A 16,004-nucleotide genomic window follows, 5' to 3' on the forward strand; every position below is an offset into this window, starting at 1 on the left:
AAAATTTGACAATTTTCCGGGAAAATTTCACCGATTTTTTTTCTGTAGGGTTGTTAATCATGCCAAACTGAACCACTTTTAAAACAAAAATATATTTTCAAGAAAATAAATTCAGCTAAACGCGTTTTTAGGTTCAGTTTGGAATGCCTTTTCGGGCGAGTAATGGTCTAAATTTCACTTTTCCGAAAATCTCCATATAAAATCCGGGTTTCGTGCTAACTATTTTGACAGCTGGGAAATCCCGCCTTACATTCTCTCATCTACATACATTGACCAACTTTAACCAAGTTTTGAGACAATGCACAGAATTGTCAGCGAAACAAAACCAAAATGTTTGTTATTGTTTACATCACGTGCTTTCGCACAGAAAAAAATGAATTTGTGAAGGTTGAAAATTTGTTTGGTTGAATATTACCTCTTTTTTGAGTAATTTTACCAAAAAGTGAGTAAAAATGTGAACCTAGCAAAAATTCACCAGAAACTGATAAAAATCCACCAGTTTCTATTGTAATATTAAATTACACTTTTATTTACACAAGATCTGTCAAAATTCTCTAATGAATATTACCATCACTTTTTTCAGTGTGGTTTTTTTTACTCAAGGTTATCACGTTTTTCTAGAAACGTTAAAAGGCGACGTGCAAAAAGGATGCCTTTTCGTAGGGTCGCAAGTTTTTTTCGCGTTTTTCGCCGGTGGTCAACAAAAACAAACCCTTATTATACTATTTCAGCTCGATAAAAATCGTAACTCGGCGTTCGCTTCGTTAATCAGTACCTCACTAAACATCAATCATTTAAAACTCGTAAAATCATCTCAAGTTAATAGTTACATTGTCAACGGTCCTCTATTCTTTAATTACAAATGATTTTGGTTCTATCTTTCCAAATCCGTCACATTTCATTTAAAATTAGACAACCGATAAACGGGAAATGTCTCATCCACAGCACTCGATTGCTTGCTTTGAGGATAATGTATAATAACTTTCAACAAAAACTATGATTTTGGGTCGCATGGTTATCTTCTATGATGAATCCTGACCAAAAACCCTACCTTACTAACAAATTTTCAGGTTCCTGGCGCTTGTGGGGTGTGAGCACAGAGTAAACCAGCTGCCCTAGTAGCAACATGCGCTAACTAACATTCCCGTCCTTAAAATCGAGATCTACAAAGTGACATGGCGGGCGCCGTTGGTGGCCAATGACTGTTACCTATTCGCAACTATTCTAGTTTTAGCAATCATGGTGTTTTATCTTTTCTGCGCATTCATACATGCTGTTGATAAGGGAAACACCACTAGATCACTGAGGCCTATGATCGTTTGTGCTGAAAGGATGTTACGGTTCTGTTCAGCAACGGAAGGGCAACCCTGGGGTGTCTCTCATGCTCAAACGTTAAAAGGCGACGTGCGAAAAGATAGCATGAGCACATCGATGAACAGCAAGACAGAATAAATTTGATTTAACAGGTAAAGAATTCATATTTTCAATCAAAAACGATTTCCAGCAAGTTTTTAGAAAGAACAGTGTAAAAGTAAGAGGAATTTGCATCACAAATTCAATATACAATTTGTCTACCGGGAAAAAAATCTTTTGTGAATAGAATCGATTTATTGGCGCGAACAAACGTTTGATCTATTCCATTTGAAACCATCAGAATCCAATTTGTGCTACGATACTAAAATTGAAACCTACACAATTTTCCCAACAATAGGTGTAAGTGTGTGTGTGATTGTGAGACCAACATGTGTCATGCTACCTATAGTGGCCTGGGGGTAAAAGTCACGCAAGTCTACGCGGTGTGGCCCACCGTTAAATCATCCATTTCCGTTCGATATTGGCAGAAGCGCTAATGGCCAAAAAATAATACTGGAAAAGCATCCTGCCGTAGAACACACACACAAACGCACGCGCGTGGTCGGAAGAATAGGTTGCGAAAATCTAATTTCCTTTCTTCGTTGTCTTCGTGATCCTTTACCGGCTTGGCTATGTCCTAGCAGAAATGCTACTCATTTTCCAGCGAAATCGTGAAAAAAGCTTTTAGAATGAATTTCACGGTGGGTTTACTGCTTAAAAAAGTAAATTTCGTTAAATAAAAGTGTTTTTTTATCATCTCCTATCTACTCATTTTGATCTTTTTGCTAAAATACCTTTTTTAATTCTTCAACGAGATGTCCTAACACATATTTTTTAAAGATATTTCCAGAGATTTCCCTCCAGTCCAAATCGAATGACTGTTCGATTTTTCCTCTTCGTTGAGACTTTGATGACTATAGGAGGGAAAATAAAAAGCTTAAACGCACAGAAACAAAATGCTTTTCTGCCGACCGGGATGACATCCGTTGTTGTTTTGACCCAGATCCACGAAGCCGCGCCGCAACTTGCTTCGGCCAAAGAGAAACGTGAGCGGAATTCCGAGAGGAAGAAAAGCCGTTAGGAAAATCAAAAAGGCAAAACCAATTTCATCCTTGTTGGTCAAATTGACGGAGCCTCCTAGTGCTAGGGATCGGCGTCGATAAGGATTTGATGTGCCATAAAAGGGAATGCTAAGAAAAGAAACGGGGGGTCAAGAAATCTCGTGACACGTGGAACGAAGAGGAGCTTTCGTTGGTCAGTTTCAATTATCTGCTGCAGATCTGGATAAACACGATAAGCAGAAGGACGGACAGATGGAGAGAGGAAAATCCCAAATACGAGGAAGTTCATTAAGACGAAAGGCAATTAAATTAGTAGCGAAGCGGTTATTTTGATGGTTGGATCTGAGCTCAACAGGGCATTACAAAATTTAGGAAATGGCCTACAACAATTTTCAAAATCAGTTGTCAAACATAAATATTATCATTCGTATTAATTTTGTTTTATTTTAGAACCCTACCTAGAATTGCAGAAGAACAATTCATATGAGTCATGGCAAGTTATAAATACACAGTAAAGTGTTTTTTTATTGGAAGGTGTAATTTTAACTCTCTTATTATGTAATATTTCGTCAAAATAAACTGAAAAAGTGCAAAACGGTGTAATAGTGGTAAATTTACACATTTTTAGCGGTAGAATTGAACATTTATTTCTGACATACCCGAGCAGACGGAAATAACTTGGGAAGGTCAGTTTTTGATATTGTGAGAAGATCGAAATATGTTTTTGGGATGATCGGATTAGTTGTTAAAATAACAAAAATCAATAACAAAGATTTGTTCGAAGAATACATTAAACTGTTATTATGTTGTTATTGCAATAACAAACCAATAACACGGAAGGAATCATGAAGGAATAACAAGATTTGTTATCTTGTGCGGAGAGGTGGAGCAGCATAATAACAAAAAATGTTATTGAACTTGTATGTCTCCATAACAAAAAAAGTTATTGTTTTGGTTTATTTGCCATTTGCAAATAAACGTGCAGTTGCCATAACTCTTCTGTACTAGTCAGGGCTGCAGAGTCGGGTTCCTTCAAGCGACTTTGAATACTTTAGATGCAGGATATGACGTCAACGCCGACTTCAGCTCTCCAAAAATACCCGACTTCACAGATTCCGACTCCAAGTGAAAGTTGCTAAAAATTAGCTGAATCCGATGCCGTCTCCGAGGTCTCACTCCAGCTCGAACTTCAACGTCAGCTCCGACTTCCTCGCTCTGTGAAAATAATAACTGTTTTTTTATTCACATTTCAAAAATTCTCACTGAATAAATCTATTCCCTTAGAGAATATAACAAACTTAAAAAAAATCAACTTTCAAAAGTTAATTTTATCAGATTAATTTAAGCTTAAAGACCCCATTTCGTGGTCAAACCACGATTAAATTGGTCAAAATTATTCCATAGTTCAAGCAATTTCAGTAAAGTCCCTTAGGGGGTATATCAAATAATTTAAAAAATCAACTTTCAACTTTTTAAAATAATTTTAGCTTACCCGGGCAGACGGTAATAACAAAATTCGTGCCATTTCAATAACAAATACTGTTAAAATAACAGAAAGTGTTTTGGAATCTTCTTGAAAAATCCATTTTTGCATAAGGGTTTAATAACAGTTTATGTTATCATAACAAAATTTGTTATTGGTCTGATATTGGTTGGAAGCCAAAACAACTTTGGAATAACATATTTTGTTATGGAAGAATATCTCCAAATGTTATTGGGATGATCGGATTAGTTGTTAAAATAACAGAAAATAATAACAAAGATTTGTTTGAAGAATAACTAAAACTGTTATTAGTCTGTTATTACAATAACAATCCAATAACAAAAAAATCATAACGACGAATAACAAATCTTGTTATAAATAGCATAAAATGTTATTAACCCAGTATTTTCAAATATCAAAAAATGTTATTCCCACGTTATTTCCGTCTGCTCGGGTAAGGACCCCATTTCATGGCTAAAATAATGACTCTGACCAAAATGGTCAAAATTATCCCATAGTTCTAGCCAATATTAGCAAAGTCCCTTAGGGGGTATATCAAATAATTTAAAAAAAAATCAATTTTCAAATTTTAAACTTTTTAGAATAGCTTAAGAGCCCCTTTCATGGCTAAAGTAATGACCCCGACGAAAATGGTCAAAATAATCCCATAGTTCTAACCAATATTTGCAAAGCCCCTTAGGGGATATATAAAAAAAAATTAAAAAATCAACTTTCAAAATTTCAACTTTTTGGAATAATTTTAGGTTAAGGACCCCATTTCATGACCAAAATAATGACCCTGACGAAAATGGTCAAAATTATACCAAAGATCTAAACATATTTAACAAAAGAAAAAATAATAACAGATTGTGTTATGGACACTTTGAAACTTTTCCATTTGTGCGATTTATGATAATTTTATTTCTAAGTCGGAATACCAAACGAATAACAAATCTTGTTATTAGGAGAGTTTTTGAAATGTATGACATTTCCTCTTTTTAGCGTGTTATTGTGGATTTAGCTCGTAGCTGGATTTTCTGGCATCTTCTCACGGTCATTGGAAACGGTCGTGGATAGACCTAGGGGTTCCTAGTTAGAGTGATAAAATTCAATTTATAGAAAAATTATGGATTAAAATTTTGCTTTTTCATCACTTCTCCGACATAAGGAATAATTGTTTGAACATGCTTGCAATTTTTTTATTCGGTCGGAAAAATATTATTTTTCTTGAAAAAACTTTCATTTTTAATCACATGATCACCCCCAATTCTGGCTCGATGCCGCCATCATGCGACCGCGTGCTCCGTTTGTTTGTCAACAAAGCTGCAGCTGGTTGGTGAGACGAAGTGAGGGGGGAAGAGATTTTGACATTTTTATGCCCGCATCTGGCCCGCCGCCTATTTCGTCGGTCACTGAGTCGCCGGTCGTTTCCTGTGACCGAGTCCAGCTAGGAACTGATCGCACAATATTAAACATTTTAAGTATAATATCACTTCAATTCCAAATCTAAGATAAGAATTATAAGAAACTATTATTGTTTTCTTCTTAAAGTTGTAGTTCAGGATAAAATAATAACACTTTTTGTTATTTTAACAGGATTTGTTCTTGAAATATTATTAATTTTGTTACTACCGTCTGCCCGGGTAAAAAATGTACTAATTCCCAGATGATTTATTTTAATGTGTAGTGTTTGACGGGCGAAATAAGTCTGGCCAAGGTAAAACAATTTTGTACACAATATTTATTTAGAAACGTTTCAAAAATTCACTCGTAAAAGGCAGAATTCATTTTCAACCAAATTTAAATTGCAATCAAAAGGATTAAAAGCTTATTTAAGGAAAAATTAAAAAAAGAATTTTGATTTATCAATCAAGATAAACGCCATACTAAAATATCCCAAGTTGCGATTAGCCGGATTTCAGTTATGGAATTTGGAAATCATATCCTAATATTTACATTATTTTTTGATTTAGTTTTGCAAAAACATATTTACGTTGCTCTCCTTAAAAAAATTAGGAGAGTTAATTCTTATTTTAAAAACCCGAAAACGTAGATCAAAAGCCAGGTATTTTTTAATATTCTGATTTTAAATTGCAGTCATATAGCAATTTTCCGAGATTTCTGTCATTCGTTTTTTTTGTATTTTTTAATGCGACTGAAACTTTTTTGGTGCCTTCGGTATGCCCAAAGTAGCCATTTTGCATAATTAGTTTGTATATGTAACTTTCCATACAAATTTGGCAGCTGTCCATACAAAAATGATTTATGAAAATTCAAAAAATCTGTATCTTTTGAAGGAGTTTTTGATCAAGACACCTACTTCGGAAAAGTTGTAGGTATGAATAAGGAATGCACTGAAACAAATGATACACAGAAAAAAATTGTGTTATTTAATTTAATTTTTGTCACTAAAACTGGATTTGCAAAAAACACTGTTTTATTTTTTTTAATATGTTCATCAAATGCCAACTTTTCAGAAATTTCCAGGATGTATTTTCAAAAAAGTTACCTGAAAATGACTATAACTTGAAAACAGTGCACTTTATCAAAATTTCACTGAAGTACTTTTTGATTTCAAATTTGATTTTTCATCGAAAAATTAAGTTGAAAAATTTTTGCGACCAATATTTTTATATTATGTTTCTGGGAAATTTCCTACAGGTTCACATTTTTACATATTTTTTAGGTAAAATAACTTATAAAAAAGGTTATACTCAACCAACCAGATTTTCAACCTTCCTAGATTAAAACTTTTTTCTGTGTAAAGTTTGTTTCAAATAAATAAATAAACAAAAGTGACTAAAAAATATGAAAAACGGCAAAAAGCCAAAAGATAAAGATGGAATGATGCAGAGTAGGCCTAAATGAGAAAATGGCGGATAATCATTATACCGGTTTGATCTATTTTGGAAATTCTCAAATTCAAGGAAACTTTCTAACAAAACTCGATAAAACCAATAGTTGGCCTCCCCTGCTGCCTCTAAACACTTCGGGATTCGTTAAATAGTTACTTGTTGTCTCGGAATTTACAAAATAGTTGCAGCTGTCAACATACTTATGTGCCCTTTTCAAATGTTGCTCCAGATAAAATCCAGCTAAAAAATAGAGTAATTTTACATCTCGGAAATTTGCATCAGTTTCTGTTGAATTTCTCTGTATTACATATTATATAGATTAAACTAAACAAAAAGTAATAACCATAAATAATTTTACCATCCAAATTTTTTTCTAACATGTTTTTGTTTAAAATTTTGCCCGCTGGTTGAGAACATCGATCATCGCAAACAACTTTCGAGGCATCATAATTCGTCCAGACATAAATTATGTCACGTCTCCATCAACAGACCATTAAACTGCCACGCGTCTCCATTAATCCATTGTGTATTGTGCTCCGTCTGTTCGTCAAACCATTTTCATTCTCTCACATCAGCTAATGATCACCGCTTTTGTTTACAAACAAGCAAGTCTCGGTGTCAACAGGTCGCATGAACCACCATGAATCTTCTACCGGTTTAGGTTGGCATTCACTCGGATCATGAACTCGACTCTCCCGAACTCAAGCGCATGCGTTAGTCACTCCTCAAAGAGTTTCGCACTTTCTGTGCGCCCGCAATCAATCGATTGGGAAAATTTTCACTCCCAGTTCTCAGTCGCAGTCCCACCGCTAAAGATCGTGCTTCCGTGGTTTCGTGTGTCGTGAAAAAAACGTGGCCCGCTGTTACCCAATCAAGTAGTTTGCCGGAATGAGTCTCGCACCGTCCAAATGTGCCCTGTGCGGAGTTGAGGCGAGCCTGAAGTGTGCCGGCTGCAAGCGGGTCGTGTACTGCAGCCCGGAACACCAGAAGAAGCACTGGAAGCGCCAGCACAAGAACGAGTGCGCTAAGCCTTATGAGGTGAAATTACGGGGCCGTGGTCGTGAGGTCTCCGAAAAGCTACGCGGGGACTATCCGGAGTTGATAGGAGTTTCCAGATGAATCGAAATCAAAAAAAAGTTCAATAATTTAAAATTGTGTAGAATTTTCACAAAAAAAATCTTCTTTACCCACAAAAAAAAGAGAAATTTTCACAAGTGCGAATGAATTTTTCAGTGAAATGAACGAAATGCATCTATAAATACTTCAACACAGATTCTAGACACACACTCACACCATCTATAGGAAAGAGAGAAAAAGTGGTTGTGAGAATGAAACAAATCGTTCAGCATACCGGCGCGCGTATCGCAAGCACGTGAATTGCGTGAACGGATTTCGTGAAATGCTGAAGAATGCTGTATGTTGTGTGTACCACCTGCTTCTGGTGGTACACAGCAGATGTGGGAGGGATGCTGGCGTTTTTTTTTTTTGGCACACGATGTTTGTTTACATTCGAAGCAGACACGGCGAGATTATGGATCGGTGTTTTGCACGATGTTTGCAGAATTTTGTGGAGGTGTTACAGGGTTTAGATTCACGCCAAGACAGTGGAATTCATTACATTTTTAAAGTTTTGATTTGATTTGAATTAATGTTTTCAAATCAAATCAGAGCTGTAAACGCAAAATTCCCAAAAATCGTTTTTTTTTTTTTGAAGAATTTGGCTAAAATATTGTGAGTACTTTTGAATATCAAAGAAGCTATTTTACAGCAATACAAGTCTCCATACAATTTAGGCAGATCGCTATCAAAACATTGGATAAATGTTTATCAAAGTAGGAAATTTCTGATCAACAAAATCGGCAAAATTGTAGGTTTTGATCAGTGTGTCAGGACAGTAACGATGATGTATCATTATCGTTATAGTTATTTCGATGATACTATCGCCGATAATGGACGATAACTCATTTTTAAAATCGAATTAATTCAATGCTTTCACTAAGAATATATGTTTTGAACATGTAGTTAAGTAAAAAAAAGTTGTTCACAAAATGCCGTATTTTTTCGAAAGTACTAAATTTTTCTAAAATTGCAATATGGATTTCAAACGAAGCAAAATTTTGTATGATTTTTAATTCAAAAGATTGTTTTGCTAAAAACAAAAATTTTCACATTTTATTTTTTATTTTCGAAAATACTCAAATTTTCAAAATTTGCGATATGGGTATCAATCAAAGCAAAACTTTGTATGCGTTTTCACCTGATTGAATTTTTTTAGAAAATACAAAAAAGAATCACAAAATAATGTATTTTTTCGAAATACGATATTTTGTAAACATTTTAGTGATTTACTAAAAATAAGAAAATCAAAATGCATTCAACATTTCGCTTCCGTTGCGAATTTTGAAAATTTGAGTATTTTCGAAAAATACGATTTTTTGTAAAAAACTAATTATTAAAAAAAAAGTTAAAATGTTGCCAAATTTTGCTTCGTTTTGACAATTTGCAATAACCAATATGCAAATTTTGGCATTTTCTAAAAATACGATATTTTGCAAAAAAATAGCTTTCAAAAAAACTAATAAGTGAAAAAAATTGAGTATTTTCGAAAAAATACAGTAATTTTTTATTTTTTTTGTTTTACAAAAAAGTTTATATAGTGGAAAAGCATAAAAAAATTAGCTTCGTTTGATACTCATGGCAAATTAAAAACAAACTTGATTATTTTCGAAAAAATAACGTACAGTGTAGTTTGTTAAAACTTTAGTATTTTTCAAAAAAAAAACTATTAAAAGGTCAAGGAATAGCCTACAAAATATCGTTTTGTTTGATATCTTTATTGCACATTATGAAATTTAAGTACTTTCAAAAATACGATATTAGGCGAAAATGAGTATTTTCAAAAAATACGGTACAGTGTAGTTTGGGAAAACATTAGTATTAAAAAAAACTATTAAAATATGAAAAGTCCTCCAAATTTCGTTTTGGTTGATATCTATATTGCAAATTATGATATTTGAGTATTTTCAAAAATGCGGTATTTTGCGAAAATTTTAGTTTTCAAAAAAATACTCTAATAAAGTGAAAACGCATACAAAATAACGCTTCGTTCAACACCCATATCGAAAATTTTGAAAATTTGAGTATTTTCGAAAAGGATAAGGCAATCTGTGATTTTTTTAGGATTTTACAAATCCTTGACCTGGAGCACAATTTTTCACTAACAGGCTACAGTAACCAATAAAACAACAAATTACAAATTAAAAAAGTTTATAAAGTTGAAAAGCATAAAACATTTTGCATCGTTAAATACTCATGGCAAATTTAAAAACCTGAGTATTTTCAAAAAAATGCGATACAGTGTGGTTTGTGAAAATTCCAGTATTTTTCAAAAAAAAAATATAATTATATAAAAAAAACCTACAAAATTTCGTTTCGTTTGATATCTATATTGCAAATTATAAAATTTGACTACTTTCGACCTTATGATCGAACTAATGATGCAATTATCTTCTTTGTTCATAGATAAAGGTACACACAAAGTTTCATCTAAATCAAAAATTCAAAAATCAAATTTGCGATAAATTTGCTCTTTTTTGGGAGAATGGCTCGTTTTTACAAAATCATGCATTTTTGCCTTCCTCTCTGAGGCGAAGCATTAATCCTGCTAAGAGCTAAATATGAATTTTCACAAAAAGCTCTTAGGCCCACCTTCATGTAAACCTATCGACTCAGAATCGAAAACTGAACAAATGTCTGTATGTCTGTGCGTCTGTGTATTTGTCTGTCTGTCCGTCCGTCTGTCTGTGTGTTACCAATAATGTCACTGAGTTTTCTCAGTTCTGGCTGAGCCAATTTTTAATCGGTTGCATTCGACGTTTGGTTTACAGTCCCCTCACGGAGAAAAAAGAGTTCCCAAAATCGTGAACACCCGTTCATGAAATTGGGAACCACGAACAAAGTGTTCAAATGCCATGGTACGATTTTCAAAAACGTACCATGGAATTTGAACACTTTGTTCGTGGTTCCCAATTTCATGAACGGGTGTTCACGATTTTGGGAACTCTTTTTTCTCCGTGCTATTGAATTGTTTGAAGTTTCGATAAGTAGTTCAAAAGTTATGCATGAAAATGTGTTTTTGCATATATTCGAATGTTGGATAAATGGCTGGAAATCCAATCAAATATCATTATGTTGTACATCATTTGATATGTAATCAAACGAGTCCAAAATATTGAAGATCTGACAACCCTGTTTGAAGTAAAAAAGTAAAAGTTTATTTATGTTGGTCATTGAACGTATCGTATCTGAAACAAATAGGAACAATTATGCTTTGAACTTGTTGGCTTTGCTTAACTTATCAGCAAAAATATTTAGATATTTTGCTTTAAATGGGTACTGCTTTCAATTAATAAAACACAACCAACATTGGTATTTTTCGTACAAATAAAACACTCGTACGTTTTAACCTATTTGCCTCTATCTTTTTTTTTTTGCAAACTTAAACACACAATATTAAGACAGGGCAAAGAATTGATTAATTTTAAGGCTAAAGCGTCCGTACCTACTAAAACTTTAATATTTATGTTTAATAGATCGTGCAGCACTCTGAGAACGCGAAGGTATTATTCAACGAGAATATCAATTTATTGCGTTGTATCGAGTTTAATGTCTTCATCCCCATTCCTTAAACGTTTTAACTAAGCAATTACGTAGAGCAAAAACTAACAATATAAGCTTGTAAAAATTAGCTCAATGAGAAGCATGACTCACGTAACATCAGTAAAACTGCAAGCTAATAACGATCAAAAAAAGTTCATCCATCCACTCCATTCAAATTTGCTTAAAAAATCAGATCGGTTGAACAATATTCTGATAACACAGCTAATAATTGTAAATTCTTCGTTTTGCACCACCCACAGTGAACGTCAACTCCCACAAGATTACAAAATGTCAAATCTTGACCTGTGTTGAGTCTTTCCGCAGTGAATCGTCTTCCACTTCCGTATTACCAATCTGTGTATAAATGTTCACACTCCAAATGTATATAAAATGTGTTACAATTTCTCCTTCCCGATGTAAACCACCCAGTGATTGTCGATCACCTATCAAGTTGTACTGTCTATTGTGTTATTCTATAAAGTCCTTTTCTGTACATTTTCCTCATTCCCATCGATCCATCCAACACTTTCCAAGATCTCTAACGCTTCTTCTCTCCCGAACGCGCGATCATCGCCAGCTGGCCCGCAACGAGGAAGTGGGTCGCTTCTTCCTGGCTACGGAGGCCATCCCCAAGGACACCATCCTGTTCACCGAGTCACCGATGGTCATCGGGCCCAAGTGGAACCTGGACGAGTACGAGCAGCGATCGGCGATCGTCCCGTGCGTGGGCTGCTTTACCGACTGCCAGCTGGGGGTGTACCGGTGCGATCGGTGCAACTGGCCCGTTTGCAAGCCCGACTGTCCGGGGTTGGTCAACGCGAATCTGCACGCGATCGAGTGCCCGATTCTGCGCTTTGGAGGGGGTCCGAAGCCCCGCGATGATCCGGAAGCGGTGTTTGATTACTATCGGTACGATGCGATGCTGGTGCTGAAGTGTCTGGCGTTGCAAATACACAACAGGCCGTTGTTCGATCAGATGATGCAGCTGGAGAGTCACTACGAGGCACGCAAGGGTAGTCAGTACTATCGGGATGCGGACGACAGGACGGTGCAGTATCTGCTGAAGAACTTTTTGGCACCGCTGAAGAAGCAGGAGGAGATCCAGGGCAAGACGGTGCTGCCGGTTGCCGATGCCAAGACGCTGCACAAGATCTGCGGCATTCTGGAGGTGAACGCGATGGTGATTCCGTTGACCAACGGTCGCGAGATCTGCGGCCTGTACCCGATCGGATGCATGCTCGAGCACTGCTGCATGCCGAACTGCTTCTACACGTTCGACTGCACCAAGGGGATGAAGCTGACGTTCAAAGCGGGACGGGACATTGAGAAGGGTGAGTTCGACCTTCTTGAACTTACTCGTGTACGATCTAACCAACTCCTTCCTTTCAGGTGAACACCTCTCCACCACGTACACCCACGCCCTTTGGGGAACGCAGCAACGTCGCGATCACCTCAAGACCAACAAGTACTTCTCGTGCAGCTGTGCCCGTTGTGCGGACCCGACCGAACTGGGAACCTACCTCAGTGCTCTGCGCTGTCTGGGGGTGGATGGCGTCGGATGCAGCGGATACCAACTCCCGATCGATTCGCTCAACGACGCTAGTGACTGGAAGTGCAACCAGTGCCCGGTACAGATAGAAGCGGACCAGGTCAACTTCCTCCTAGCCAAGATCGGCGAAGAAATGGACGACGCGATCGAGCAGAAAACCTCGATCAAGCAAAAGGAGGACATGATCGCAAAGCTGTTGACCTTCCTGCACCCGAACCACTACCACATCTTCGCGCTCAAGCACTCCCTTATCCAGATGTACGGTCACCTCAAGGGCTACCAAACGCCCCAGCTGTCCGATCGGGACCTGGCCGACAAGATCGGTACCTGTCGCGAGCTGATGAAGATCATCGACACGCTGGATCCGCACTCGTTCCGGCTGAGTCTGTACGCCGCGGTAGTCCTGTACGAGCAGCACACGGCACTGCTCGAGGTTACCGAGCGGAAGCTGAAGGCGGGAGTTTCCAAGGAAGATGCCGCCGTGCGGAAGAACTACAACGAAGTGCTGCACTGTCTGATGCGGGCCAAGCAGGTGCTGGCCAATGAAATGGGAACGCAGCAGGGAATCAGGCTGCTGGAGGAAATTAAGAGGGCCACGGAAAAGGCGGAGGGAATTATTGTGTAGATGGTAGTGTTGAGTGAATGAATAAAAGTCGTTTGTTTCTTATTAAATAGTTTTATTTTCGCGGGTTTCAAAAAAATAGAATTTTATTTTATTTTTGTTTATTTTCGCATGGCAAAAGGTCGAAAGACATAAGGTCGAAAGACATAAGGTCGAATAGACAAAAAGTCGATTGGAAAAAGGTCGAAAGTAGACAAAACGTCGATTAAAAAAAAGTTCGATGTGAGCCTTATTGCTTAAATATTGAAAAACAGCTATGGAAAGGTGTTTTGAACGGTTTGCATTAATTTCACTCCTATATTCTTGAAAATTTAGTCGTCTTCTGAATAAAAACTTGCCCCAAGATTGTTTGAGACTGTATGAAAATGGAGAGGGAGGGGGCTATCTACACCCAAACGGCGGTCGCATGATTGTTATGCATGGGCATGAAAGTATACCAGAATCTGCATGAAAACTGTCCTCATGCATTTTTTGCAATATAGGGGTATGACATTTATGCCCGTTACCGACAATTATCGACATAACCAACGACTTATTGTTTGTATTTCACAAAAAAATAACTCTTAACAGAACGAGGATTGAACCACCAACTTCTTGGTTATTGATCCGACACGCTACCACAGCGCCATGGACGCTTGATGAAATGTGAGTGAAAGAGCACCAACATATTCTTCTGTTTGGAGTGTTGCTCAGGGACGGGCCAGCATTATATGTGTTGGTGGAACTGCAGATTGCTGAAATGTTTACAAGCGAGCAAAAATGATCTACGGGCTTGCTGCAAAAAAAGTAATAAAATGTGACATTTTTTGCAGCAAATCCACTGTTGCAGATTTTGAGATATATTTTTCCTTTGGGTGTATACAAATATTAATAAATACGATCGATTTTTTATATATACAGCTATATTTTTGAAGTCAGATTAGATAGATAGATTGAAGAAGGATAGAAGACCTGCAACAATATTCAAGGAGCAAGACTTTTCATGTTTCGGAACCGTTTATATCCAACTAGTATTTATTTTAGAAGCAGTACTTAAAAAAACCCGCTAGCAGTTGAAAAAATAAAATAAAAATTCACAAAAATATTGTTGTAAGCAGGGTAGGTAAACCATCACCATCGCACTATCATTGATGCATATTTCGGTGCGTTCCTCGTCTCTTAAAATTTCTCTTCTCTTTCGCAGCCGAGTGATGGTCGGCTTGCTATCGCGAATATCGAAAGCCCATCACATCGACGAGAAATACCCTCTCGCTGGCTCCGATGGAACTATCGTTCCAACCGGAGAGGCACGCACACGAAATTGCTGTATACATACACTGGAGCTCACGCACACAAATGAACTCATTTCTACAGGGCTTACGGGCGAGAGAATTTCACGATTGCTCTTTCTCTTGCTTTTTGAGCGAGGGGACTGGCTGTGTGAGAGATTTTTTTTCCGTCTTACGCATCGGTTTGTTCGCTGCTCGCTATTTCATCGGCGTCGTTTTCGCTTCGCTCTCTTGATGCAGTTTTGGGAGAACGCCAAAAATTTGATGATTTGAGCGAGGGACGATATCTAAAAGCCCTCGCCATCGGCGAGGAAACGAGTAAATACCATCCCTGGTTGTAAGAATAGGTTGTAATATTTTAGAAATCGAAATTTTTTTCATAGAACTGTTCATGTTTGAAAGAATGTAAAAACTCACAAAAATATTACAAAAATCAAGAATGAATGTGCAAGCTGAGAAAAACGCATTTGAAGTTTGTCCCTACATAAGGCTACGTGTCAAGTTTTCGCGAAAAAACTGGATTTCCTTCTGATTTCTAGAGCAAAGTACTGGATGTTATAGGCTCTTTTGAAAGAGCACACGATTTTGAACCAAACTGCATCAAAAACTCGAATTCGATGAAAATGCATATGGGACATTTATGCGATCAGGGGCAGTGCTCATGTTTGAAAAAATACGATAGCTCACAATATTATTTCAGAATATTATCACAAGAACTACTATTTGTTTAGGGAATGGAAAGCTTCTCAAAAAAGGGCTTGGATTTTATTCTGTTTATTGAAGAAAAAAAAGATCATAACTAAAAGGATAGATAAACTCTCAGAAAAAAACGGATTTGTTTCTGTGAAAACATTTTTTTTCAAAAATATTTTAGATGATTATAATTATTAATATTAGTTTCATTTTTTCACATTCGACCATTTGTCCTTTCGACGTTTTGTCCATTCGATCTTTTGTCCACTTTCGACCTTTTGTCCATTCGACCTTATGTCTTTCGAACTTTTGGCATTCGACCTTATGTCTTTCAACGTTTTGGCATTCGACCTTATGTCTTTCGACCTTTTGTCGCACGTGCAAAGAAACTCTACCGTTTTGTTCACTATTTCAAAAAAATAGTTTGGTCGTTAAAATATTTTTTGAAGTCCGAATCGAAT

The 16,004-nt window shown here is 36.7% G+C and overlaps 1 protein-coding gene across 2 annotated transcripts; it reads left to right on the top strand.

The window, feature by feature from the left end:
* Window positions 1-7,528: 7,528 nt before the first annotated feature.
* Window positions 7,529-13,627, top strand: LOC6034693 (SET domain-containing protein SmydA-8). Of its 2 annotated transcripts, XM_038256835.1 has the most exons (4): window positions 7,529-7,790; window positions 11,345-11,371; window positions 11,989-12,742; window positions 12,801-13,627. In XM_038256835.1, exons 1-4 carry the CDS (start codon window positions 7,641-7,643, stop codon window positions 13,583-13,585), a joined length of 1,716 nt encoding a protein of 571 aa, XP_038112763.1. In that variant the 5' UTR covers window positions 7,529-7,640; the 3' UTR covers window positions 13,586-13,627. The 2 variants fall into 2 exon arrangements, with proteins under 2 accessions (XP_038112763.1, XP_038112764.1); XM_038256836.1 differs by lacking the exon at window positions 11,345-11,371.
* Window positions 13,628-16,004: the final 2,377 nt, after the last annotated feature.

The sequence above is a fragment of the Culex quinquefasciatus genome, chromosome 2, assembly GCF_015732765.1.
Source record: "Culex quinquefasciatus strain JHB chromosome 2, VPISU_Cqui_1.0_pri_paternal, whole genome shotgun sequence".
NCBI lineage: Eukaryota > Metazoa > Arthropoda > Insecta > Diptera > Culicidae > Culex > Culex quinquefasciatus.

Excerpts from the sequence above, each read along its gene's own strand:
- LOC6034693 (XM_038256835.1), top strand. The coding sequence starts at position 7,641 with ATGAGTCTCGCACCGTCCAAATGTGCCCTGTGCGGAGTTGAGGCGAGC. Across the intron at positions 7,791-11,344 it reads AGTGCGCTAAGCCTTATGAG|ATCGTGCAGCACTCTGAGAA; the intron begins GTGAAATTACGG and ends TATGTTTAATAG. Across the intron at positions 12,743-12,800 it reads GGGACGGGACATTGAGAAGG|GTGAACACCTCTCCACCACG; the intron begins GTGAGTTCGACC and ends CCTTCCTTTCAG.